The sequence below is a fragment of the Pseudophryne corroboree genome, chromosome 6 (genome assembly GCF_028390025.1).
Source record: "Pseudophryne corroboree isolate aPseCor3 chromosome 6, aPseCor3.hap2, whole genome shotgun sequence".
Taxonomy (NCBI): domain Eukaryota; kingdom Metazoa; phylum Chordata; class Amphibia; order Anura; family Myobatrachidae; genus Pseudophryne; species Pseudophryne corroboree.
Genome location: NC_086449.1, coordinates 41,795,656 through 41,822,936, shown reverse-complemented (window position 1 = coordinate 41,822,936; position 27,281 = coordinate 41,795,656). Strand labels below are relative to the sequence as shown.

The following is a 27,281-nucleotide window of genomic DNA, read 5'->3' as shown; positions in this document are numbered from 1 at the left end:
TGTGAATGTTGCTACAGTGAATATTGTATCTGGTTGACCCAAATGTTCAACATGGAAAAGGTCGACGGGGTCAAAAGGTCGACAGGCAAAAAGTAGTCCTTAAGGTTGACAGGTTGAAAAGGTTGACAGGTTCAAAACGCGATGTGATACTGGTCGACACATGTTGGACGCAAGTTTTTTTACAGTTTTTAGATGTTTTAAATTTTTTCATCAGTTACCATCCACGGATTGACGTTTCTATCGTGAGTGCAATGAGTGTGGTGCATATGGGCCTTTGGGTTCGGGGGGGGGGGGGGGGGGGGGCACACGGCACACCCTGCACCCATGTTGTTTATACTTACCTCTCCGGAGTCCCACGACTAACATTACAGCCGCTGCATATGCGGCAAAAATCCATCCAAATATGGCCACCGCGCCTGCGCAGTTCAAAATTTGTCTCCAGACCATGGCAGGCACCATGTTTCTGGAGACCTGGGCATGCGCAGTATATTCCAGCTTGATGCTGGAGCCTGCAGCACTGTGGCGAGTGAAGTGAGCCCACGAGGACACGTTTCCACTAATTTGGCTCAGATATGGTGAAACATACAAAATGACACCAAAACAGCAAAAAGTGTGTCGACCATTTTTTGTGTCAACCATTTTCATATTGACCATTTGACTCTCTGACTTTTGCACCTGTCTACCTTTTCCTTGTTGACCTTTTGACACCATCGACATTTTGACCCTGTTGACCTTCTGACCACTTGGCGTCGATATATTGACTGTCTATCTTTTTTACTGTAGACCTATTGGACAACACCCAGTGAGTATACAGTATGCCAATTGTGTGATGTATGTCTATGGTTATGACCCACGTGTTCTGTCTGTGCAATTGTGTGACGTATTCACTATGCGCTCTGTGCTGTACAAACCAGTCTATAGTGCAACAGTGAACGTATTGTCTAAAATAGCCTGTGGAGCTGCAAGGGTTAATTGCCAGCACAATGTGACCAGCTTACCTCAGATATGCAGATATTGGGCCTAATTCAGACCTGATTGCTGGGCAGCGATTTTTATAGTCAAATAGTCTCCGCCTACAGTGGGAGTGTATTTTCACTGCGGCATGTGTAGCCGAGCTGTACAAACAGGACTTACTCAGCCGCTGCGATCACTTCAGCCTGGAATTGACGTCAGACACCCGCCCTGCAAACGAATGGGCACGCCTGCGTTTTTCCAAACACTCCCAGAAAACGGTCAGTTGCCGCCTGTCAATCTCCTTGCAATCGCCCATGCAAATGGATCCTTCGCACAAACCCATCGTTGATCGGCGATCCGCTTTGTACCCGTGTGACGCGCCTGCGCATTGTGGTGCATACGCATGCGCAGTTTGTGTCTGATCGTTCGCTGTGTGAAAACGCACAGCAGTGATTAGGTCTGAATTACCCCTATTGCCTCCAAAGGTATATGCTAGAAGTCTGAACAGATAATTGGCCCTTTCTTTGTCACGCCGCTGTTTGTCAGGATGGGGTGGGGCCTAATAATGTGCCTCCCTTGTAATTGCATCATTTACCCTATTCAAATTTGCGCATTTTACAGCAAGGGTGCGGTGCCTGATGACGCTACTAGTCCAGCTCTACCCCCAATACTGTTAATCTTCACCCGGAGAGAAAAATTTTTTAGTATTGGAACATAAGGTGTCTTTACATTTGCTCCTTTTTTTTATTAGAACTTGAAGAATGTCGTTTCATAAAGAGCACGGGATACGAATCCTGGGTTTAAGCCTCATTATATTTTTGATAATTGGATTTATAATGCCTCTTCTTCCTATCTATCATCTCGTGAGGTGAGTGAATAACTAAATGGTCCTGTTATATCAATGTTGTTTTTAACATTACGATATCTCTGCAATCCAACGCGATGCAGTCAGGATTCCGGCTGTCAGAATACAGACGCTGGTACCCAGACATTATTTGGAATGCTTGATCCGGCGTCCCGAATAGGTATACACCCCGGCGCCGGAATCCCGACAGCTGGTACGCTAAACACCCAGACAACGCGGCGTTGGAGGGGTAAGTTGTAGGGGGGGGTAAGGTTTAGACAGCGGGGGGGGGGGGGATAGGGTTAGGCTGCGCTCCGGGAGAGATAGGGTACGGGGAGGCGGGGGGAGGGGGTAGGGTTAGGCTGCGGGAAGGGAGGGTTAGGGTTAGGGGAGAGGGGGGATCACTTACCTCGGCTCACTTGAGATTTCGCACTTCGGGATTCCATAGTGTGACTGCCGGTTTCCTGTCCAGCGATCAATAAAACTGATACTAAGAACTCTGAGGATAGTCTAGTACTGTAAAATCCGGAGGCCCCACCATTTTTTTTAGTATCCAGCACCGGGCTGTGACACCATAGCAGATAGACACACATCATGTGGTCCCACTACCATCATGTAAACCACCCCCAAACTGGTCAGCCCAGGCCTGAAACTCCTTGCTAAGTGGTGCATCCTTCTTGACAGATCCGGAAGAATGGGCATGTCTCCAGATTTCAGCTGCACCCCTGCCTGGCTGCCCACTTAGCATGTAAAGTGGGCGGTCCGGGCAGCTGATGACGCAATTCTCGCTGAATCGCATCATCGTAGTCATGCTTCCTGCTGTATAGTGACGGTAATATAGGCATTGTATAGAGGAGGGAGCATAGCTATGATTGGAGATCAAGGCCACCATGACCCCGGTTTGTATTGTCACGCCTCCACCCCACCCCCTGTGATGCCTCACACCTTCACATCGCCAGGGCCGTCTTAACAGCATTGTGGGCCCCTGGGCACAACAATGCACTGGGGCCCCTACCTATCCTCCAGCGGTAGGGGTTGGGGGTGCTATCAGCGGGAGCTTTGATGTTCCGTGGGCGGCAGGGGGTGTTCTATCTCTCGCTCAGCATGTACTGTAGGACCTGGAGCTGTAATTTCTGTTAATTAATCCTTTACTGCACAGATGGGGCGGAAGTGAGAACACTAAACTGTAGAAGGGTGTATTGGGCTGAATGAAGGGGCCCCTGTACATAACTTCCAGGATGGTAGGGGGTTTTTAATGTGCAGGGGAGGGGTGGATAGTGGGGTGGGCTTAATATTCATCAATTTCCGGTGGTAGGACAGCTTGCTTGACTGCAGATATCTCCAGGAGATACTGAGGACTTGGGGATCAGAGTTCAGGAGACAGAGCATTCCACCAACGAAAATATAAAACTGTATACCAGGCATGTGGAGCTGGAGCAGGGACCAGCTGCTGGAAGGCTGATATCTCTGGTTCTGGGTATAGTAGAGACAAGCTGCCAATGTTCACCAAAAGGGGAGAGTCCCAGATTTTGGAGTATACCATCAGAAAAACTGTAAGTCAAACAGAATCTGAGATATCTGGCCGGGTAGAGCAATTAAAAGGCTTGGATGGAGACCACTGCTTTGAAGTCGGATATCTCTGGTACCCCTGGAAAGAGGGTACCCTCAGCTATCAGCTTAGGGCCCTTATACTCCTGGGGCCCTTGGGCAAGAGCCCATTGAGCCCATACGGAAAGACGGCCCTGCACATCGCCCCCTAGCTGTGCCGACTTGGAAGTCGGCAACTGTGCTGCAAGATGCAGTAATATATATCCAGAGTAGGCTTAGCACAAAACCACTACACATTATACACTACATGTATATACCACATTATCACGTAAGTTAAGCCATTCTTTTTATTGTTATTTAAAGCAGTTCAATGTTGCTTTCACTGTATTATTTCAGTCACATTTGAGATGCAATGTAAATGTTTTGTTTTCCATCTTGTCTGTAAACCATTTCATGGGATCACATGGGTGCATACTCTCCTGCAAACAGGTCGTACAAGGGGCGCAACAACTTGCAATCGGGATGTGGCCGCATAAGCGTCCCACAATAGGGTACATTTTTGGTTTGGGGCCAATTAGCCTACAGTACCAGTATGTTTTTAGAGTGTGCAACCAACGCAACCATGGAGAGAACATATAAACTCTGCACAGTTAGAGCCATGGTGGGATTCAAACCGCAGTGCTATGAGACAGTAATGCTAACCATTACACCATCCACACTGACTGGGAGAGCCAGAGTAACCCAGCAAAGGGATGCAACGCAGGGAAGCGTGGGAGTGAGAGGCGCTCGCCCTGCTCTGCATCCCAACTGCTGTCCCCTGTCTGTTGTTGCCCGCTGCGTCTGACATACTGTATGACAGACAGCAGCGCCGGCATAAGGAGCACTACTGTGTGGCATAATGTGTATAAGGGGCACTACTGCATGGCATATCATGTATAAGGGCACTACTGTGTGTCATAACGTGTATAAGGGGCACTACTGCATGGTGTAACATATATAAGGAGCACTACTGCATAGTGTAATGTGTATAAGGGGCACTACTGCATGGCATAACGTGTATAAGGGGCACTACTGTGTGGCGTAATGTGTATAAGGGGCACTACTGCGTTGCGTAATGTGTATAAGGAGCACTACTGCGTGGCGTAATGTGTATAAGGGGCACTACTGCGTGGCATAACATGTATAAGGGACACTACTCTGTGGCAGAACGTGTATAAGGGGCACTACTGTGTGGCATAATGTGTATAAAGGGCACTACTGTGAGGCGTATCGTGTATAAGGGGCACTACTGTGTGGCATAATGTGTATAGGGGGCACTACTGCATGGCATAACGTGTATAAGGGGCACTACTGTGTGGCGTAACGTGAATTAGGGACACTACTTTGTGGAGTAATATGAATCAGGCATTATGTATGATGTAATGAGAATATGATTGTGCTATTCTGTGGTGTAATTTGAATACTGTGTCTACACACCTTCCTTGAGAGACCAAATCCTTTTTTGCAGCACGTGCCTTCAGTGCACACAGTCTCCTTATACACAGCACACCATCACCTATCCCCTGCATACTCTCTCAGCACACCATCACTTACCCCCTGCATCATCTCTCTGCACACCGTCACCTCCCCTGTGTCATCTCTCAGCACACCATCACCTCCCCTGCATACTCTCTCAGCACACCATCACCTACCCCCTGCATCATCTCTCTGCACACCGTCACCTCCCCTGTGTCATCTCTCAGCACACCATCACCTCCCCTGTGTCATCTCTCTGCACACCATCACCTACCCCCTGCATCATCTCTCTGCACACCATCACCTCCCCTATGTCATCTCTCAGCACACCATCACCTATCCCCTGCATCATCTCTCTGCACACCATCACCTCCCCTGTGTCATCTCTCTGCACACCATCACCTCCCCTATGTCATCTCTCAGCACACCATCACCTCCCCTGTGTCATCTCTCTGCACACCATCACCTCCCCTATGTCATCTCTCAGCACACCATCACCTATCCCCTGCATACTCTCTCAGCACACCATCACCTCCCCTGCATCATCTCTCAGCACACCATCACCTCCCCTGCATCATCTCTCAGCACACCATCACCTCCCCTGTGTCATCTCTCAGCACACCATCACCTCCCCTGTGTCATCTCTCTGCACACCATCACCTACCCCCTGCATCATCTCTCTGCACACCATCACCTCCCATGTGTCATCTCTCTGCACACCATCACCTACCCCCTGCATCATCTCTCTGCACACCATCACCTCCCCTATGTCATCTCTCAGCACACCATCACCTATCCCCTGCATCATCTCTCTGCACACCATCACCTCCCCTGTGTCATCTCTCTGCACACCATCACCTCCCCTATGTCATCTCTCAGCACACCATCACCTCCCCTGTGTCATCTCTCAGCACACCATCACCTATCCCCTGCATACTCTCTCAGCACACCATCACCTCCCCTGTATCATCTCTCAGCACACCATCACCTCCCCTGCATCATCTCTCTGCACACCATCACCTCCCCTGTGTCATCTCTCTGCACACCATCACCTCCCCTGTGTCATCTCTCAGCACACCATCACCTCCCCTGTGTCATCTCTCAGCACACCATCACCTCCCCTGTGTCATCTCTCTGCACACCATCACCTCCCCTGTGTCATCTCTCTGCACACCATCACCTCCCCTGTGTCATCTCTCAGCACACCATCACCTCCCCTGTGTCATCTCTCTGCACACCATCACCTCCCCTCTGTCATCTCTCAGCACACCATCACCTCCCCTGTGTCATCTCTCAGCACACCATCACCTCCCCTGTGTCATCTCTCAGCACACCATCACCTCCCCTGTGTCATCTCTCTGCACACCATCACCTCCGCTGTGTCATCTCTTTCAGCACACCATCCTCTCCCCCTGCGACGTCACTCAGCACACCATCACCTCCCCTGTGTCGCCTCTCTGCACACCATCACCTCCCCTGTGTCGCCTCTCTGCACACCATCACCTCCCCTGTGTCATCTCTCAGCACACCATCACCTATCCCCTGCATACTCTCTCAGCACACCATCACCTCCCCTGCATCATCTCTCAGCACACCATCACCTCCCCTGCATCATCTCTCTGCACACCATCACCTCCCCTGTGTCATCTCTCTGCACACCATCACCTCCCCTGTGTCATCTCTCAGCACACCATCACCTCCCCTGTGTCATCTCTCTGCACACCATCACCTCCCCTGTGTCATCTCTCAGCACACCATCACCTCCCCTGTGTCATCTCTCAGCACACCATCACCTCCCCTGTGTCATCTCTCAGCACACCATCACCTAGCCCCTGTGTCATCTCTCTGCACACCATCACCTCCCCTGTGTCATCTCTCTCAGCACACCATCCTCTCCCCCTGCGACGTCACTCAGCACACCATCACCTCCCCTGTGTCGCCTCTCTGCACACCATCACCTCCCCTGTGTCGCCTCTCTGCACACCATCACCTCCCCTGTGTCATCTCTCTCAGCACACCATCCTCTCCCCCTGCGACGTCACTCAGCACACCATCACCTCCCCTGTGTCGCCTCTCTGCACACCATCACCTCCCCTGTGTCGCCTCTCTGCACACCATCACCTCCCCTGTGTCATCTCTCTCAGCACACCATCCTCTCCCCCTGCGACGTCACTCAGCACACCATCACCTCCCCTGTGTCGCCTCTCTGCACACCATCACCTCCCCTGTGTCGCCTCTCTGCACACCATCACCTCCCCTGTGTCATCTCTCTCAGCACACCATCCTCTCCCCCTGCGACGTCACTCAGCACACCATCACCTCCCCTGTGTCGCCTCTCTGCACACCATCACCTCCCCTGTGTCGCCTCTCTGCACACCATCACCTCCCCTGTGTCATCTCTCTCAGCACACCATCCTCTCCCCCTGCGACGTCACTCAGCACACCATCACCTCCCCTGTGTCGCCTCTCTGCACACCATCACCTCCCCTGTGTCGCCTCTCTGCACACCATCACCTCCCCTGTGTCATCTCTCTCAGCACACCATCCTCTCCCCCTGCGACGTCACTCAGCACACCATCACCTCCCCTGTGTCGCCTCTCTGCACACCATCACCTCCCCTGTGTCGCCTCTCTGCACACCATCACCTCCCCTGTGTCATCTCTCTCAGCACACCATCCTCTCCCCCTGCGACGTCACTCAGCACACCATCACCTCCCCTGTGTCGCCTCTCTGCACACCATCACCTCCCCTGTGTCGCCTCTCTGCACACCATCACCTCCCCTGTGTCATCTCTCTCAGCACACCATCCTCTCCCCCTGCGACGTCACTCAGCACACCATCACCTCCCCTGTGTCGCCTCTCTGCACACCATCACCTCCCCTGTGTCGCCTCTCTGCACACCATCACCTCCCCTGTGTCATCTCTCTCAGCACACCATCCTCTCCCCCTGCGACGTCACTCAGCACACCATCACCTCCCCTGTGTCGCCTCTCTGCACACCATCACCTCCCCTGTGTCGCCTCTCTGCACACCATCACCTCCCCTGTGTCATCTCTCTCAGCACACCATCCTCTCCCCCTGCGACGTCACTCAGCACACCATCACCTCCCCTGTGTCGCCTCTCTGCACACCATCACCTCCCCTGTGTCGCCTCTCTGCACACCATCACCTCCCCTGTGTCATCTCTCTCAGCACACCATCCTCTCCCCCTGCGACGTCACTCAGCACACCATCACCTCCCCTGTGTCGCCTCTCTGCACACCATCACCTCCCCTGTGTCGCCTCTCTGCACACCATCACCTCCCCTGTGTCATCTCTCTCAGCACACCATCCTCTCCCCCTGCGACGTCACTCAGCACACCATCACCTCCCCTGTGTCGCCTCTCTGCACACCATCACCTCCCCTGTGTCGCCTCTCTGCACACCATCACCTCCCCTGTGTCATCTCTCTCAGCACACCATCCTCTCCCCCTGCGACGTCACTCAGCACACCATCACCTCCCCTGTGTCGCCTCTCTGCACACCATCACCTCCCCTGTGTCGCCTCTCTGCACACCATCACCTCCCCTGTGTCATCTCTCTCAGCACACCATCCTCTCCCCCTGCGACGTCACTCAGCACACCATCACCTCCCCTGTGTCGCCTCTCTGCACACCATCACCTCCCCTGTGTCGCCTCTCTGCACACCATCACCTCCCCTGTGTCATCTCTCTCAGCACACCATCCTCTCCCCCTGCGACGTCACTCAGCACACCATCACCTCCCCTGTGTCGCCTCTCTGCACACCATCACCTCCCCTGTGTCGCCTCTCTGCACACCATCACCTCCCCTGTGTCATCTCTCTCAGCACACCATCCTCTCCCCCTGCGACGTCACTCAGCACACCATCACCTCCCCTGTGTCGCCTCTCTGCACACCATCACCTCCCCTGTGTCGCCTCTCTGCACACCATCACCTCCCCTGTGTCATCTCTCTCAGCACACCATCCTCTCCCCCTGCGACGTCACTCAGCACACCATCACCTCCCCTGTGTCGCCTCTCTGCACACCATCACCTCCCCTGTGTCGCCTCTCTGCACACCATCACCTCCCCTGTGTCATCTCTCTCAGCACACCATCCTCTCCCCCTGCGACGTCACTCAGCACACCATCACCTCCCCTGTGTCGCCTCTCTGCACACCATCACCTCCCCTGTGTCGCCTCTCTGCACACCATCACCTCCCCTGTGTCATCTCTCTCAGCACACCATCCTCTCCCCCTGCGACGTCACTCAGCACACCATCACCTCCCCTGTGTCGCCTCTCTGCACACCATCACCTCCCCTGTGTCGCCTCTCTGCACACCATCACCTCCCCTGTGTCATCTCTCTCAGCACACCATCCTCTCCCCCTGCGACGTCACTCAGCACACCATCACCTCCCCTGTGTCGCCTCTCTGCACACCATCACCTCCCCTGTGTCACCTCTCTGCACACCATCACCTAGCCCCTGCAGCATCTCTAAATGTACCATCACATTCTATGTCTCTCAGTGTCTTTCACCCCCTTCTGTCTCTCAGTGTCTCTCTCCCCCTTCTATGTCTCTCAGTGTCTCTCCCCAATCTATGCCTCTCAGTGTCTCTCACCCCCCTTCTATGTTTCTCAGTGTGTCTCTCTCTCCCTCTCAGGGGCGTTTCTACAGAGGAGGGGGCCCGTGTGCACCTCCGGGGGAGCCCCCTCCTCTGTACGGCGCTATAGACTTGCATGCGCAGGTCTCCGGAAACATGGCACCCATCATGATCCAGAGACCAATTTGGCTACTGCGCATGCACGGCGGCCATTTTGGTAGTGATTTCCGCAACGATTGAAGGTCCTGGTGCTGGACTCTGGAAAGGTAAGTGTTAAAATGGGTGCAGTTGGTGCGGTGTGGGCCCCCCCCCTGGACCCAGAGGCCCGTGTGCACCACACCCATTGCACCCATCATAGAAACGCCAATGCCCCCTCTCCTTCTATGTCTCTCAGTGTCTCTCTCTCCCTCTTCTATGTCTCTCAGTGTCATTCCGACCCGATCGCTCGCTGCAGTTTGCCGCAGCGCAGCAATCGGGATGGAACTGTGCATGCGCCGGCGCCACAGTGCGCCGGCGCATGGCAGCTTTCATTACCTAGCGATCGCCTCTGAGACAGAGACGGTCGCTAGGTGGGAGGGGGCTGAACGACGGTGTTAATTTGCGAGGGTGAATAGTGGTTGGTGGAGCAACAGAGTCAAGAGCAGAAGTAAGGGATGCATTGTATGTGGAAGTGGCTTGTTCAGGGCATGAGAGAGAGAACAGGAGAGAGAAGTGAGTCAAACAGGGAGGAAAGGAATGTGGTGTCAATAGCCTCAATGTTACGCTTAGTGATGGTAGCCTTAGGAGGCAGATATGGGGAAGCAGAGAGAGCTAAGTTGAAAGAGAGCAAATGGTGGTCAGAGAGGGGAAAAGGGGAATTGGAGAAATCAGAAATATCACAGCGGTGAGTGAAGACCAGATCCACTGAGCTCCCGTTCACATGGGAGGGTGAGGAGGTCCACTGGGAGAGACCAAGTGAAGAGGTGAGGTTAAGGAGTTTAGAGGCAGGGGATTGTGTGGGTATGTCAATAGGGATGTTGAAATCGCCTAGGATAATGGTGGGAATGTCAGAAGAGAGGAAGTGAGGAAACCAGGAAGCAAAGTTGTCGATGAAGTTACGGCATTGCTCTCAGTGACTCTCTCTTTCCATCTCCTTGTATGTCTTTTAGTGTGTGTGTGTGTGTGTGTGTGTGTGTGTGTCTCCCCCTTCTATGTCTCTCAGTGTCTCCCTCTCTCTCCCTTTCTATGTCTCAGTGTCTGTCTGTCCCCCCCATGTCTCTCAGTGTGTCTATCCCCCTTCTTTGTCTCGCTGTATCTCTCCCCTATTCATTGTCTCTCTCCTCCTTTCCTCCTATACCTCTCAATGTCTCCCCCCTTCTATTTCTTTGTGTGTGTCTCTCCCCCTTTCCTTGTGTGTGTCTCTCTCTCCCCTTCTATATTTCTCAGTGTCTCTCTCTCTCCCTTCTATGTCTCTCAGTGACTCTTTCTCTCCCTCTCAATGTATGTTTGTCTCCAAAAGCCTCTCTCTCACCCCCTTCTATGTCCCTAAGTGTCTCTTTCTTATCCCTCCCTTCAATGTCTCTAAGTTTCTTCTCCCCCCCCCCCCCTTCCCCCTTACTAATTCTATGAAAGTGTCACCTCTCGCCCTCCTTTCCTTACCTACTGGGACCTGAGAACTGGGAGCCGGTGGGGTGAGGCGGCAGGCAGCAGGCCGAGCAGACAGGGGTGTATGACCAGGGGGGTCAAAGGGGACACCTTCACTGGACCCCAAGGATCACAGGGGCCCCAAAGATACACCACTTAGTGCCCAGCAGGGATGTAAGCTCTTCCGGGTACAGCTCTGTTGCAGACAGTTACGGGACATGGCAGCAGATCCACTGGCCAGGATTCCTGTGCCCTGCGCCGGCATCTTGTGGTGAGGTGTGAGGGCCACATGGTGCCTGCTGTATGGTGCTTGGGTCTGGATACTGGGGAGTGCAGAACAGGTGACTATCTCCCCGGGGTAAGAGTGGATTGGTGAGGGGATACAGGGCTTTGGGATGGGCTGGGGGGAGATGGGAATGCAACATAAAGTCATTGGGGAGAGACAGACTGTGGGGTGTATGGGAGGAAGGAGAGAGGGAGACACAGACTGTGGTATACATATTTATATATGTATATTTATATATTTATTAAGTTTCTTATATAGTGCAGCACATTCTGTTGCACTTTAATATATTCTGTATATATACTTATGGATGTGGGCGTGTCTGATGCTCTCTAATTGATGGGGGTATAAATATCACACTAGGTGAGCTGGCTGGACATGCTGCTTTTGGTGTCCTGCTGTCTACAGTACTCTGCTGATGTCTTGACAAAGATCACTGGGATGTGATCGAAACGTTGACTGACTTCATGATGTGGTAATAAATAACCCTTGACCTTTTAAAAAAATTGGTGAGTGCCCTCTTTCATAAATGACTGTTTATTGGAACCCACCATTCCTTGGAGTTGAGCACCATCTGGTATATATATCTCAAGGATCTCACTGTACTGGGCCCCAAGATTTCTGCTGCTGGCCCTGGGCATGACACATCGTGGTCACGCTCCCAGCAGGAAGAGCTGGTTGAGGACAGGAAGATGGCCCTGTGGCGGGGCGGCTGTGGAGGGCAGGTAAAAATTGCGCAAGCTCTGGCAGCGGAGGGTAAGTGGGCCGTGCAGGTGCCGGTGCCCCCCCCCCCCTCCCCTTTTCAGAACAGGCAAATGTAATTAGAATCTTTTAAAGACTGTGGATACCCAGAACACCTTTTACAAACAGCCTTATCGGAGGTCTTGAGTATGGACAGAAATTCCTTTTCACAATATAAACCAAAAACATTCAATCTGTCTCAAGATCATGTTACATGCATCTAAAAAACATATCCAAAATACGACCATACCTTACACAAGACACTGCTAAAACTCTAATCCACGCTCTCATTATCTCCCGCATTGATTATTGCAATAGTCTCCTAACTGGTCTTCCCAAAACGAGACTCTCACCACTACAATCCATTCTGAATGCAGCGGCGAGGCTTATCTTCCTCGTTAGACGTTCATCGTCTGCAGATCCACTCTGTCAGTCCCTCCATTGGTTACCTGTACTCTACCGAATTCAATATAAAATACTTTTACTCACACACAAGGCCATTAACCAAACTACACCAACGTACATCACTTCGCTTATCACAAAATATCTCCCAACCCGACCTCTTCGCTCTTCACAAGACCTGCGTCTCTCATCCACACTCATTACTCGCTCCCACTCACGACTGCAGGACTTTCATCGGGCTGCACCCACTCTGTGGAATGCCCTACCACGCACAATAAGACTCTCCTCTAGTCTCCAAACCTTCAAGCGTTCCCTCAAAACTCACCTCTTCAGGCAAGCGTATCAAATTCCTGAACCGCCCACATAACTTTCATAAACCTTCCTATCAAATTACATCCACTCTGTACAGTCCACACATATCCTTACATGTCTTCTCATTCTATGCAATAGATAGCACCTTTCCTTGTGTACACATGCCTATTTCCCTATAGATTGTAAGCTTGCGAGCAGGGCCTTCCTACCTCTATGACTGTTATCACCCAGTTTGTTATTGTTAGTTCAAATTGTAAAGCGCAACGGAATTTGCTGCGCTATATAAGAAACTGTTAATAAATAAATAAATAAAGGAGCATTGGAACTAGAGGTAGAGCCACCTCTTTTCTATGTAAATATAACAGCTGTGCCCATGAAATTAAAGGGTTGGGTATGTGTGACCGGCGGTCTCCTCAGCATACTGACGCTGGTGTCCCGGCAGCGGAATGGCGGTGGCGAGCGCAACAAGATTTTATTCCCACTCTATGGCTGTCGTGGACACTCACGAGGGGGAATGGTCCCTGCTGGTTCGCATGCCAACCATCAGGATTGTTAGCGGGCTGGATCTAGTTACCAATTATTATAAAATACTTTGACAAGATCATATTCTAAGGAACTTCCTTCCATCTACACCTCAAGTCATATACAGGAAAAACAGGTCCCCAAAGACATTATTGACGCCTAGCCATAGTAAACAAATTAAGAAAAAGGAAGCAGCACGAAGCTCGGAATGGTTGAAGAATAAACCTCCGGGGGGTTTTTTGCGTTGTGGCAAAGAGAGTTGAAAAATGTGTCCACACACGTTAATGTAGCGCCCTAACATAGGAAGACCATGGGAGTTTATTTAGAGGTATGACAAGTTACTGTGACCTATTGAATTATACTAGGTAATGGTGTATATAAATGAATTAATGTATTTTCCATTAAATATATATTTAACTATGGGAACGATAACTATGTATGTGGCTGGGAACGATAACATGGTGTACAGGGATGATACTACTTATCGGGCAGCTGGAGTGACTGTTCCAGAAACTGACCCTCATGCTGCTATAACGGTCAAATGGCAGAGAACGCATGAGGAGGAGAGCGGGTGCACAAAAGTCAGTTGGTGCCGGTGACGCAGGAGACTGGATGCAGCTGGGAACTGCTGAACACAGCCAGCCCCGGGAGCGGTGAGAGGACACAAGTGACAGCCGCTAGGGAGAACCGGCAGAACTTTACAATGGGGAGCGCGGTGAGAGTGTGATGCAGCCCAGAGAAGACGCGGTCGGGAGCCCGGAGTCTGCACGGTACCTGCCAGCTATCCTTCCAGGCATCGGGAGGAGAGGAGGAGATCACGCTGAGGTATTGTGCCGCCGCACGCTGCCCCCGCAGAGTCCTCCAGGCAGGCAGGGGAAGGTAGTGTGACCCTGCGGAGAGCCATCTTAGAGTCCTCTGAGCGGCAGAAGCAGCGGGGGGGGGGGAAGCGGAGTTGGCCGGTGCTATAACAACGTAGACGCCAGTAGCAGCCTAGCAACAGCCACACACACCCTAACCCCAGGCCGAGCCACAGAGTGAGGCACCTATAAGCAGCGAAGAAGGGGCCTATGCAAATAGGGAGAGCCCCTTACTGCAGCATCAATGGGCGGAGGTGTAAGTGTATTTAAGCAGATATTGGCCCTCATTCCGAGTTGTTCGCTCGCAAGGCGATTTTAGCAAAGTTACACACGCTAAGCCGCCGCCTACTGGGAGTGAATCTTAGCTTCTTAAAAGTGCGACCGATGTATTCACAATATTGCGATTACAAACTACTTAGCAGTTTTAGAGTAGCTTCAGACTTACTCTGCCTGTGCGATCAGTTCAGTGCTTTTCGTTCCTGGATGACGTCACAAACACACCCAGCGTTCGCCCAGGCACTCCCACCGTTTCTCCGGCCACTCCTGCGTTTTTTCCTGGAAACGGTAGCGTTTTCAGCCACACGCCCCTAAAACGCCGTGCTTCCGCCCAGTAACACCCATTTCCTGTCAATCACAATGCGATCGTCGGAGCGATGAAAAAGCCATGAGTAAAAATACTATCTTCATAGTAAAGTTACTTGGCGCAGTCGCAGTGCGAACATTGCGCATGCGCACTAAGCGGATTCTCACTGCGATGCGATGAAAAACTCCGAGCGAACAACTCGGAATGAGGGCCCTTTATCGTACACTGCACACCAGCAGTACTATCGCTCTAGTCTATGACAGGAGTGGGACTGATTATACTAGCGCTAGACAACAGATACAGAGGAGGCGACTATAGTACAGAGGAATCAAATTTTCTTGCATCATTAGTCCAGTGTGGATTGTACAGTATCGGTTCCTGCTCCATCATAAGAAATGAAGAAAGCTGGAAAGTGGTAGAGGGCTATGTATATGTACCTGTGGAACTGTGCCCAAGGACTATAGTAGCGCTGCATAAATATTTCTAGCAGTGTCAGTTACCAGTGCTGCACAGCATCAAATTAGCACTGGTGCAGGAGAAGCAGAACATTAAGCAGCCCTGAGGATTCATTTTTAATTAAATTTTGGAAGGATAGGAACTGCTATGTAAACAAAGGGTGTCATTCTGCTTAGGAAAACAATAAGAGCGGAGACTGAGATATTAAGCGCAGCATTTATATAAAGGCAGCAAATAAAAGCAGAGTCAATAGTAAAGGGATAGTCCAAATGAATCTGCATTTTATAAATAGTTGCTGAACAATTCACCTGTTCCATAAGTACAAGGCGAAGAGACTGGTAGTCAGCATATAAAAGACTCTACTATTATGAGCCAAACTACTTCAAGTACACCAAGAGGAACCTTCTAAAAAGAAGAACAGGCGCTCAATATGAGTTGCTGTACCAAGCTGCTAATATACAGGAGAGTCACTCCTGAAGGTAACAAAGATAGGATATGTGGGTGGGGCAGCGCTGTGATTGAAGTGATTGAAATAAGCAATTTTTGACAATATATATTAAAATGATTTATCAATTTATTAAAAAACAAATAAAATATGAATATTATTTACTCCTCAGAGTTAGCTAGTAAAAATACTGATATGCACCTAGATCAGTTCATCTTCATCTATATGTTAGTTAGACCATATGTGTCTGTTCCTGAGTAATTGCCCAGGTAAGTTCACAAGTCCCTCAGAGGTTTGTTTGCAAAATGACACAGTTCGGTTATTTGATAGTTACCGATCACCGTATTAGAGGTGGAAAGGCTTCCATGAAGGTGCTTCCATGCTGGAAATGAATGTCCTCATTTAGATGGTGATAGCTGTGATTGTCCTCATTTAGGGTAAGCAAAGGTTTGATGGTGAGTCCTGGGCTGGTTCAGACACAAAATAGCGGTCTTGAAGAACTGAAGTGGTGCAGATGGGGGGTCCTAACGCGTTTCACTGCTTCCCCAAAAGATGTGCAGCTTTGTCAAAGGTGCACATCTTTTGGGGAAGCAGTGAAGCAGTGAAGCAGTCTAAATGAGGACATTCATTTCCAGCATGGAAGCACCTTCATGGAAGCCTTTCCACCTCTAATACGGTGATCGGTAACTATCAAATAACCGAACTGTGTCATTTTGCAAACAAACCTCTGAGGGACTTGTGAACTAACCTGGGCAATTACTCAGGAACAGACACATATGGTCTAACATATAGATGAAGATGAACTGATCTAGGTGCATATCAGTATTTTTACTAGCTAACTCTGAGGAGTAAATAATATTCATATTTTATTTGTTTTTTAATAAATTGATAAATAATTTTAATATATATTGTCAAAAATTGCTTATTTCAATCACTTCAATCACAGCACTGCCCCACCCACATATCCTATTCAAGTACACCAAGACTGTGATTATATTTCATATATTGCTTCTAACCCGGATCTCGCCTAAGGGACAGCTTAAACACTTAAACTCTGCAGGAACATAGAGGACCCTTGTGTTAGGAAATACACAGGAATACAGTTGGTTAAGGAGGTACAGCCGCCAGGGATCAGATATACTAACGTCCCAAGGAGTACCATATAAAATACACATCTACTGTGAAGGGGAAAAGCCGATTGTTAGTGTTTGATACATATAAGTAAGAAGTACCTTCTACTCAGCAGACCACAGAGAAACATTTGTAACATTATATAGGACAGTAACTGTTGCAATAATTTTCCATACTGAGCCAAGAGGCCTTTCACTAGCTAAAGGGAGAATTGAAGGTTATTGCTTAGTATTTAGTAATGATGTTACATAGGCCCTCATTCCGAGTTGTTCGCTCGCTAACTGCTTTTAGCAGCATTGCACACGCTAAGCCGCCGCCCTCTGGGAGTGTATCTTAGCAGAATTGCGAACGAAAGATTCGCAAAATTGCGAGTAGACATTTCTTAGCAGTTGTTAGGGTCTCCTGCCCTGTGCTGCCACGTCGTCATGGCAACCGGGAGACAAGTGCTAGTGGAGTAACCTGAGCGCAGCTGATACTCCGGTTCGGGTCTTTTGCTGTGCAGTGGTTATAGGCTCTGTACACGGCAGGGGATCCGGTGCTGGTTTTTGTGCTCACAGTCTTTGAGGTCTGAGTGGGGCGTGGACAGCACCTGCTTTATAAGGCCTCTTTTCAGGGTAAGCAGATGCTGCTGAATCTTTGTTGGTTAGTCAGTTCATGAAAGTTAGCCAGTACTGTGTAGCTTTGTATTTGTTTGTTGCTTACTGCAAATAGGCCTGGGGATTTGGTATTACACTCTGCCAATCCAGACCTAGCAGTAAGACTGGAGTCAGTCGTTTAGCTTGCTGGGGTTCTGTTACTACTCTGTGAACTTAGCAAGTTTGCGGCTGTATTCTAAGACTTGCCTGTCTAATCCTGTCTCACTGTGCTAGGTGTCAGGGGTCAGTTTAGTGGCAGTAAGCTAAAACCTGTGCACTGCAAGTGAGAATTAGGATTGTGGAGATTCTCCTTGTGTCTATCATTCCATCTCTGACCAAGGAGTTTACTGCCACACCCGTTGGTAACCCTTTAGGGTTTTGCTGTTGCCCTTAGCAACAGCATTTCGGGTTCTCTACGTATTAAAACACAACATCTTGCTTTTCCATCTGAGCAGTTCTAATACAAGGGAGATACCCAGTTCCTTAGCCTCTGGGCTTCTCTGTTCACTTTGTGTGTATTTTGTTACCCTATCACCTTCTGTGTACATTATGTCATATTCCCCAGTTTGTCTGTGAGTCCATCTGTTTTGCATAACAGTTCAAACACCAGTACATTCCTGCAGACACTGGAGTGCATAACAGTTCTGACACCAGTACTTTCCTGCAGGCACTGGTGTGCATAACATATTCAGCAGCCTAATACTCCTGTTGAAATTTTGTGGGAATATGGAGCATACCCCTCAAAATACGTTGCAACAGGTGGTCGATCAGGTGCAGGTCCTGACTCGACAATTTAATGATTTGTCCATTAAAATACACACCTCCCAGGCTGCTGGAGGAGCTCCCGCAGCAGCAGCACCTGCAGGGGTTAAGGAGCCGAAAGTAAATCTCCCGGATCGTTTTTCTGGAGATCGCTCGCAGTTCTTTTGTTTCAAGGAGAGCTGCAAGCTATACTTCCGGCTTAGGCCTCAGTCTTCTGGGTCGGAGATTCAGCGGGTGGGCATAGTGATTTCCTTGCTACAAGGAGACCCACAGGTCTGGGCATATGGGTTGCAGCCTGACTGTCCGTCGCTTAAAAGTGTTGATGCTTTTTTTACGGCACTGGGCATGTTGTATGATGACCCTGACAAGACGGCCTCAGCCGAGGCTCAGATTTCGATCCTTAAGCAAGGGCGAAGGTGTTAGGCGCCGGGGTCCGCCCGTCCGTGCGGCCCGGCGCCTAGCAACTAGGGACGCCGCAGGCAGACAGCCGCCGGCTCCCTAGCAACGTCAGACGCCGGGCGCACGGAGCCGCTCTGACCATAGCAACGGGGACGCCACTGTCAGACCGCGTTCCCCGTTGCTAGGTCTAATTATCAGTGCAGTGTTTTCCTGGCCGTGCAGCATGCAGCTGCACGGCATAAAGATTGATTGTCCTGTCTGGATCCTGATTGGAGGGGTCCTAAATAAAAGCACTCTTTGGACTCCTCTCAGACGCCGGTGATAGCTTCCTGTTTGCCTGATTCTGCTGCAGAGAGAGTTCCCAGTCCCGGTCTGTTCGTTTGTTCCTGTTCTCAGTGATCCTGTACTCGGAAGTTACCATCTGTTCCTGGAGTCTGACCGAGCACCTTTAACATCTGGTGGTGTTCGTGAGTCGCGGCGCAGCCGTGTGTTGCGGCTTGTCCGCTACTATTTATTATTGTGTTTATTTTGAGTTCTGGAGCTTTGCGGAGGATTCCGCTTCCACAAGATCCACTCTGGTGTCCAGCGGTGCCGGATAGGAGTGTCGGATCCGTGGATCCTTGGTTGTCCTTTTCCCTGGCGGCTAGTCCGCACATACCTTTTGATTTAGTTAAGTTAGCTTGTAACCCCTGGCTTGGTTGCTTAGTCAGAGGGCCCCTTGTTATCACCCTGTCTCGGACTTCCCCTTGTCTCCCATTAAGACCTGCGGGGGCATCGGGGTTGGGCAGACATAATCCGCCCTTCGAACGCGGCTGCCATGGGCTCAAGCAACCATAGTCTCGCAGGGGATTTCTGATAACACGGGCGAGACAACGGAGTTAGGGCGCCAGGGGTTACTAGGCTCTCCAGCTCCCACAACCTGTATTCCATTCCTGTACTCAGATCTCCGCCATAAGATCTTCTCCAGTCTGGAGTACAGGAATCGTAACATTATCACCGGCCAAACAAAAGAAAAAATTTCAACAGGAGTTAATTTTTTCACTTATCCAGTTGGGAGAATTTTGTCGGCCTCATGAATCCCACCGGTGTTGGGCCAAATCCTGGCCAGTTTTTGGTTAGTCAGATTCAGGAACTTACCCAGATGGTTCAGGATCTGTCCCTCCGGGTGAGCTCACAGGAAGATCTGTTACGGACTTCCCCGAGGGTCATCCCTGAACCAAAAATGCATCTGCCTGACCGTTTTTCTGGGGATAGAAAACAGTTTTTTAACTTTAAAGAGTCTTGTAAACTGTATTTTCGTTTAAGACCAGTTTCCTCAGGTACGGAGGCTCAGCGGGTTGGAATTATAATTTCTCTGCTTCAGGGGGATCCTCAGACTTGGGCTTTTGGTTTAAAAACAGACGATCCGGCCTTATCGTCTGTAGACGCCTTTTTGAAATCTTTAGGGCTATTGTATGACGACCCTGATAGAGAGGCATCCGCAGAAAGTCAGTTGCGTGCTCTAAGACAGGGTAGGAATCCTGCAGAGAATTATTGTACTGAGTTTCGCCGTTGGTCGAACGACTGTGGCTGGAATGATCCTGCCCTGCGCAGTCAGTTTCGCCTCGGCTTATCTGAATCTATAAAGGACAGCCTCCTTCAGTATCCCGCTCCTGAGAACCTTGATAAACTCATGGAGCTCTCTATTAAAATAGATCGTCGGCTCAGAGAGCGGAGGACTGAGAAAGGGGCATCTGTAGTTTCTTTTCCCTGTGTTTCTTCCGTTCCGATAGACATGGAGGAGCCTATGCAGATTGGTCTCTCCAAATTGTCTCCGGAAGAAAGAACCAGGAGGCAAAATTCTGGTCTGTGTTTGTACTGCGGAGGTAAGGGACATTTTGCCCGTAGTTGCCCAAACAAGTCGGGAAACTTCCTGACCAAGTGAATAGTGAGGGGGTTCACTTTGGTCTACAGCTCATCTCCTCAAATAATTCACTATTGGTTCCTGCTAAAGTTTATTATGACAGCCTCTGTTCCTCGGTCTCTGCTTTTGTGGACAGTGGAGCTGCAGGAAACTTTATGGACTTAACATGGGCCAAGGCCTTAGGTATTCCTCAGTTAACCTTAAGTAGGTGTATCACCATGCATGGTTTAGATGGGAGTCCCTTATCCAATGGGGTTATTTCTCTATGTACACCTCCTGTTTTGCTCTCGGTGGGAGCTCTACATTCTGAAAAGATTGAGTTTTTTCTTACCCATTGTCCAGCAGTTCCTGTGGTTCTGGGTCACCCTTGGCTGGCCTTTCATAATCCCATCATAGATTGGCAGTCTGGGGAGATTCTACAATGGAGTACCATCTGTGATAAAGAATGTATTACACTTCCTATCCGAGTAGCTGCTGCCAGGTCCGCACATATTCCTGGAGAGTACCAAGATTTTTTGGATGTGTTTTCCAAGGGCAATGCGGATATTTTGCCTCCCCATAGGCCTTATGATTGTACCATTGAGTTAATTCCTGGTGCCACGTTGCCTAAAGGAAGGTTATATGCATTGTCTGGTCCTGAAACTGTGGCCATGAATGAGTATGTGAAAGAAAGTCTTGAGAAAGGGTTTATCAGGCCATCTAAATCCCCTTTAAGTGCAGGTTTTTTCTTCGTAGAGAAGAAGGATGGTTCCCTCAGACCCTGCATTGACTTTCGAGCCCTGAATAAAATCTCAGTAAAGAATACTTACCCTCTGCCTCTGATCTCTGTCCTCTTTGATCAGCTACGTTCGGCTGTTATTTTTTCTAAGATTGACCTGAGAGGAGCATATAATCTCATTAGAATCAGATCGGGGGATGAGTGGAAAACGGCATTCAGTACTCAATCAGGTCACTATGAGTATCTGGTCATGCCTTTCAGCCTATCTAACGCTCCGGCAGTCTTTCAGGATCTCATTAATGATGTGCTCCGTGAGTTTCTGGGAAGATTCGTTGTGGTCTATTTAGACGACATTTTGATTTATTCTGACTCTATAGAACAACATGTTACCCAGGTGCGTCAGGTACTTAAGAAATTACGTGAAAATCACTTGTATGCCAAACCGGAGAAGTGTGAATTTCACGTCACGGAGGTATCCTTTTTAGGGTACATTATTTCCCCTCGGGGATTCCGAATGGAACCTAAGAAGCTCCAAGCCATCCTGAGTTGGGCGCAACCCACCAACTTAAAAGCAATTCAGCGCTTTTTAGGGTTTGCAAACTACTATAGAAGGTTTATTCACTCTTTCTCTGACATAGTTGCTCCCATTGTGGCACTCACTAAGAAGGGAGCAGATCCTACCAATTGGTCATGTGAAGCTAAAGTATCTTTTCAGGCCTTGAAACAAGCCTTTGTCTCAGCCCCTGTCCTTAGACATCCCAACCCAGAATTGCCTTTCATCGTTGAGGTAGATGCCTCGGAGGTTGGTGTAGGGGCTATCCTTTCTCAGAAGGATCCAGATTCCCTTGAGTTACATCCTTGTGCCTTTATGTCCCGGAAATTCTCATCTGCTGAATCCAACTACGATGTTGGTAATCGGGAGTTGCTGGCTATTAAATGGGCTTTTGAGGAGTGGAGACATTGGCTTGAAGGAGCGACCCATACCATTTCTGTTTTGACGGATCACAAAAATCTTCAATACATTGAATCAGCTAAGCGACTGAATGCCCGACAGGCTCGTTGGGCTTTATTTTTCACTCGTTTCAAATTCATTATCACCTTCAGACCTGGTTCCAAGAATACCAAGGCAGATGCCCTCTCACACAGTTTTCTTCCCGTTCAAGACAACAGTCCTGTTACTCTCATACTTCCGCCTTCAGTCATTCAGGCAGGTCTCACACAGGATGTTTTTTCTCAATTGAAGCTGCTTCAACATCAAGCTCCGGGAAATACTCCTGTTGGTCGTCTTTTTGTTCCTGAGTTTTTGAGAGCAACTGTTTTGGAGGAATTTCATGATAGCAAAGTTGCAGGGCATCTGGGAGTCGCTAAAACTTTTGAATTGGTATCCCGCTCAGTGTGGTGGCCTGGTCTTTCTAAAGACATTAAAGAGTTTGTTTTTTCGTGTCAGGTCTGTGCACAGCATAAAGTTCCCCGTTCTTTGCCTATTGGTCAACTTATGCCATTGAATGTTCCTCTTAGACCATGGTCGCATATCTCCATGGATTTTGTGGTGGATCTCCCTCTGTCAGCTGGATGCACAGTCATATGGGTGGTAGTGGACCGTTTTAGTAAGATGGCTCATTTTATTGGTCTTCCCCGATTGCCATCTGCCCAGGGATTGGCAGTCTTGTTCCTCCGTCATGTTTTCAGACTCCATGGGTTACCCACTGATATTGTTTCTGACAGGGGTCCACAATTCATTGCACAGTTTTGGAAGTCTTTTTGTGCTTCGTTAAAAATGAAATTATCATTAACCTCCGGTTATCATCCACAATCAAATGGACAGACTGAGCGAGTGAACCAATCCTTAAAACAATATTTGCGTTTGTACTCGGCCAAACTCCAAAATGACTGGTCTGAGTTTCTTCCATTGGCAGAGTTTGCTTATAATAATGCCTGTCATTCCTCCACCAATGTGTCTCCATTTTTTGCAGTTTTTGGTTTCCACCCCAGAGCTAATTCATTTTTCCAACATTCCTCTGTCTCCTCTCTGGCCCTGACCTCTCATCTTAAACTTATTTGGAAAAAAGTGCACATAGCTCTCAGAAAAGCAGCTTTCAGGGAAAAAGATTTTTCGGACAGGTTCCGGCGGCCGTGCACTTTTAGAGTAGGAGACAGGGTGTGGCTGTCGACTCGCAATATCAAACTTCGACAAACCTCAGCCAGATTGGGTCCTAGATTTATTGGACCATTTCTCATTATCAAAAAAGTCAATCCAGTTGCTTTCCGGTTACAGCTACCAAAAACGTTACGGATCGGAAATACCTTCCATTGCTCTTTGCTCAAACCATATGTTTCATCTAGCAGATTTCCTCGTAAAAAACCTCAGGGGAGATCACCAGTTAATGTACAGGGTCAGCAGGAGTTCGTGGTTGAGAAGGTTCTCGATTCCAAGTTGTCCCGGGGTCGGCTCTATTTTTTGGTACATTGGAGAGGTTATGGTCCTGAGGAAAGGTCGTGGGTCCTGGATGAGGACCTTCATGCCCCAAGACTCAAAAGGGCATTTTTTCAAGAATTTCCTCAGAAACCCGGATTTAGGGGTTCCTTGACCCCTCCTCAAGGGGGGGGTACTGTTAGGCGCCGGGGTCCGCCCGTCCGTGCGGCCCGGCGCCTAGCAACTAGGGACGCCGCAGGCAGACAGCCGCCGGCTCCCTAGCAACGTCAGACGCCGGGCGCACCGAGCCGCTCTGACCATAGCAACGGGGACGCCACTGTCAGACCGCGTTCCCCGTTGCTAGGTCTAATTATCAGTGCAGTGTTTTCCTGGCCGTGCAGCATGCAGCTGCACGGCATAAAGATTGATTGTCCTGTCTGGATCCTGATTGGAGGGGTCCTAAATAAAAGCACTCTTTGGACTCCTCTCAGACGCCGGTGATAGCTTCCTGTTTGCCTGATTCTGCTGCAGAGAGAGTTCCCAGTCCCGGTCTGTTCGTTTGTTCCTGTTCTCAGTGATCCTGTACTCGGAAGTTACCATCTGTTCCTGGAGTCTGACCGAGCACCTTTAACATCTGGTGGTGTTCGTGAGTCGCGGCGCAGCCGTGTGTTGCGGCTTGTCCGCTACTATTTATTATTGTGTTTATTTTGAGTTCTGGAGCTTTGCGGAGGATTCCGCTTCCACAAGATCCACTCTGGTGTCCAGCGGTGCCGGATAGGAGTGTCGGATCCGTGGATCCTTGGTTGTCCTTTTCCCTGGCGGCTAGTCCGCACATACCTTTTGATTTAGTTAAGTTAGCTTGTAACCCCTGGCTTGGTTGCTTAGTCAGAGGGCCCCTTGTTATCACCCTGTCTCGGACTTCCCCTTGTCTCCCATTAAGACCTGCGGGGGCATCGGGGTTGGGCAGACATAATCCGCCCTTCGAACGCGGCTGCCATGGGCTCAAGCAACCATAGTCTCGCAGGGGATTTCTGATAACACGGGCGAGACAACGGAGTTAGGGCGCCAGGGGTTACTAGGCTCTCCAGCTCCCACAACCTGTATTCCATTCCTGTACTCAGATCTCCGCCATAAGATCTTCTCCAGTCTGGAGTACAGGAATCGTAACAGAAGGCCAGTTGAGGTTTACTGTACGGAGTTTCGGAGGTTGGCCCATGATACCCAGTGGAATGACCCAGCCCTGAGACACCAGTACCGAAGAGGTCTTTATAACCAGATAAAGGACCAACTGGTACAATATCCCTTGCCTGATAGCTTGGATCAGCTCATGCAGTTATCCATCCGAGTGGATAGACGGCTGAGAGAGCGTAGGCTTGAAAGGGAGACTGAGATTTCCTTCCTTCCAAAGGGAACCTCAGACTCTGAGGAATTTTCCGAGGAGCCTATGCAGATTGGGGCTACCCGCCTCTCCTCGCGTGAGAAGACGCGGAGGAGACAGCAGGGGTTGTGTTTGTACTGTGGGAATAAAGGTCATGTGGTAGTATCATGCCCAGAAAAGCCGGAAAACTTCAGGGCCTGAGGGTGATGGGAAATATCCTGTCAGGCCAGAAGTCAGAATTTCCCAAGAAGACTTTTATCATTCCGGTGACCTTGAAGATCCTCGGTCAAACTGTCAAGACTGAGGCCTTTGTGGACAGTGGGGCCGACGGGGTTTTTATGGACCGCCAATTCGCCCTGAAACACTCTGTTCCCTTAGTACCCATGGCATCGGAAATTGAGATGTGTGGGTTAAACGGGGAACCATTATCCCAAGGTAAAATTACCTCTTGCACTAGCCAGATTTCTTTGTTTATTGGAGCCACACACTCTGAAAAATTGTCTTTTTATGTGACTGTCTGTACTTTTGCCCCATTGGTGTTGGGGTTACCCTGGTTAAGGGCCCACAATCCTCAATTTGACTGGGTATCTGGGGAGATTCTTAGTTGGGGTACTGATTGTTTCAGGAGTTGCTTGAGCCTTCCAGTCAGGCTCTCGCAGCTAAGTTTGCCAGGATTGCCAGGGTGTTATGCAGATTTTGCGGACGTGTTCTCCAAAAAAGTTGCAGAGGTACTACCTCCCCATCGCCCCTATGACTGTGCCATTGATTTGTTGCCAAATGCTAAGCTTCCCAAGAGCAGGTTGTACTCCCTGTCACGTCCTGAGACTCAGGCTATGGCAGAGTACATTCAGGAGAACTTGGCTAAGGGATTTATCAGACCTTCACAGTCTCCAGTTGGGTCGGGGTTCTTCTTCGTGGGTAAAAAGGACGGTTCGTTGCGACCCTGCATCGACTTCAGGGAATTGAACCGTATCACGATTAAAAACTACCCACTGCCTCTCATTTCGGTCTTGTTTGACCAGCTTCGTACTGCCACCATTTTTTCTAAGATTGACCTACGCGGTGCGTACAATCTAATCCGAATAAGAGAGGGGGATGAATGGAAGACTGCCTTTAATACCCACTCAGGGCATTATGAATATTTGGTGATGCCTTTTGGGCTCTGTAATGCCCCGGTAGTCTTCCAGGATTTCATGAATGATGTGCTCAGGGAATATTTGGATAGATTCTTAGTTGTATACTTAGATGACATCCTAATCTTCTCCCATTCCCTGGAGGAACATCGGAAGCATGTACGCTTAGTCCTCCAGAAACTCAGAGACCACCGGCTTGGGGCGAAGCTGGAGAAGTGCGAATTTGAAGTTCAGCAAATCGCATTTCTAGGATATATTATCTCCCCAGAAGGTTTCCAAATGGAGGGTTCCAAGGTACAGGCAGTCCTGGATTGGGTGCAGCCCACTAGCTTGAAGGCGCTTCAGCGTTTTCTGGGCTTTGCGAATTTTTATAGACGATTTATCGCTGGATTTTCGTCTATAGTGGCGCCCTTGGTGGCACTCACTAAGAAAGGGGCGGATGTTGCTCACTGGTCTTGTGAGGCTAAAGCGGCTTTTGCCCGTCTCAAAAGGGCATTTGTTTCAGCCAAGGTGCTGCGGCACCCAGATCCAGAGCGTCCTTTTGTGGTGGAGGTGGATGCCTCTGAGATGGGTATTGGGGCAGTGCTTTCTCAGATGGGAGTGTCTGATAATCGCCTTCATCCCTGTGCTTACTTTTCCCGTAAATTTTCGCCTGCCGAGATGAATTATGACGTGGGTAACCGGGAATTGTTGGCTATTAAGGATGCACTCGAGGAGTGGAGACACTGGCTTGAGGGGGCTAAGTTTGTGGTCTCAATTCTCACTGACCATAAGAATCTGGCATATTTAGAGTCAGCGAAGCGTCTCAATGCCAGGCAGGCACGATGGGCTTTGTTTTTTGCTTGCTTTAATTTTTTGATAACATATCGCCCTGGGTCAAAAAACATCAAGGCTGATGCGCTCTCGCGGAGTTTTTCTCCAATCCAGGAGACCACCGAGGAGCCGTTGCCCATTGTTTCCCCATCATGTATTAAAGTGGGCATTACCCAGGACCTCTTATCATTAGTCCTTAGAGCACAGGAGCAGGCTCCTCCAGACCTTCCGGTAGGTCTTTTGTTTGTGCCTCCTAGGTTAAGACAGCGAGTGTTCCTGGAATTCCATGCCAAGAAGTCGGCAGGTC

The 27,281-nt window shown here is 49.6% G+C and overlaps 1 protein-coding gene across 1 annotated transcript in view; it reads left to right on the top strand.

Annotated features, from left to right (window-relative positions):
• The first annotated feature begins 13,903 nt into the window (after nucleotides 1-13,903).
• LOC134934217 (galactose-3-O-sulfotransferase 4-like) overlaps nucleotides 13,904-27,281 on the top strand; it is a 106,907-nt gene continuing 93,529 nt past the window's right edge. Inside the window, exons 1-2 of the mRNA XM_063929704.1 lie at nucleotides 13,904-14,001; nucleotides 14,081-14,173. Coding sequence (XP_063785774.1) covers nucleotides 13,904-14,001; nucleotides 14,081-14,173 — 191 coding nt within the window. The remainder of the gene's footprint in view (nucleotides 14,002-14,080; nucleotides 14,174-27,281) is intronic.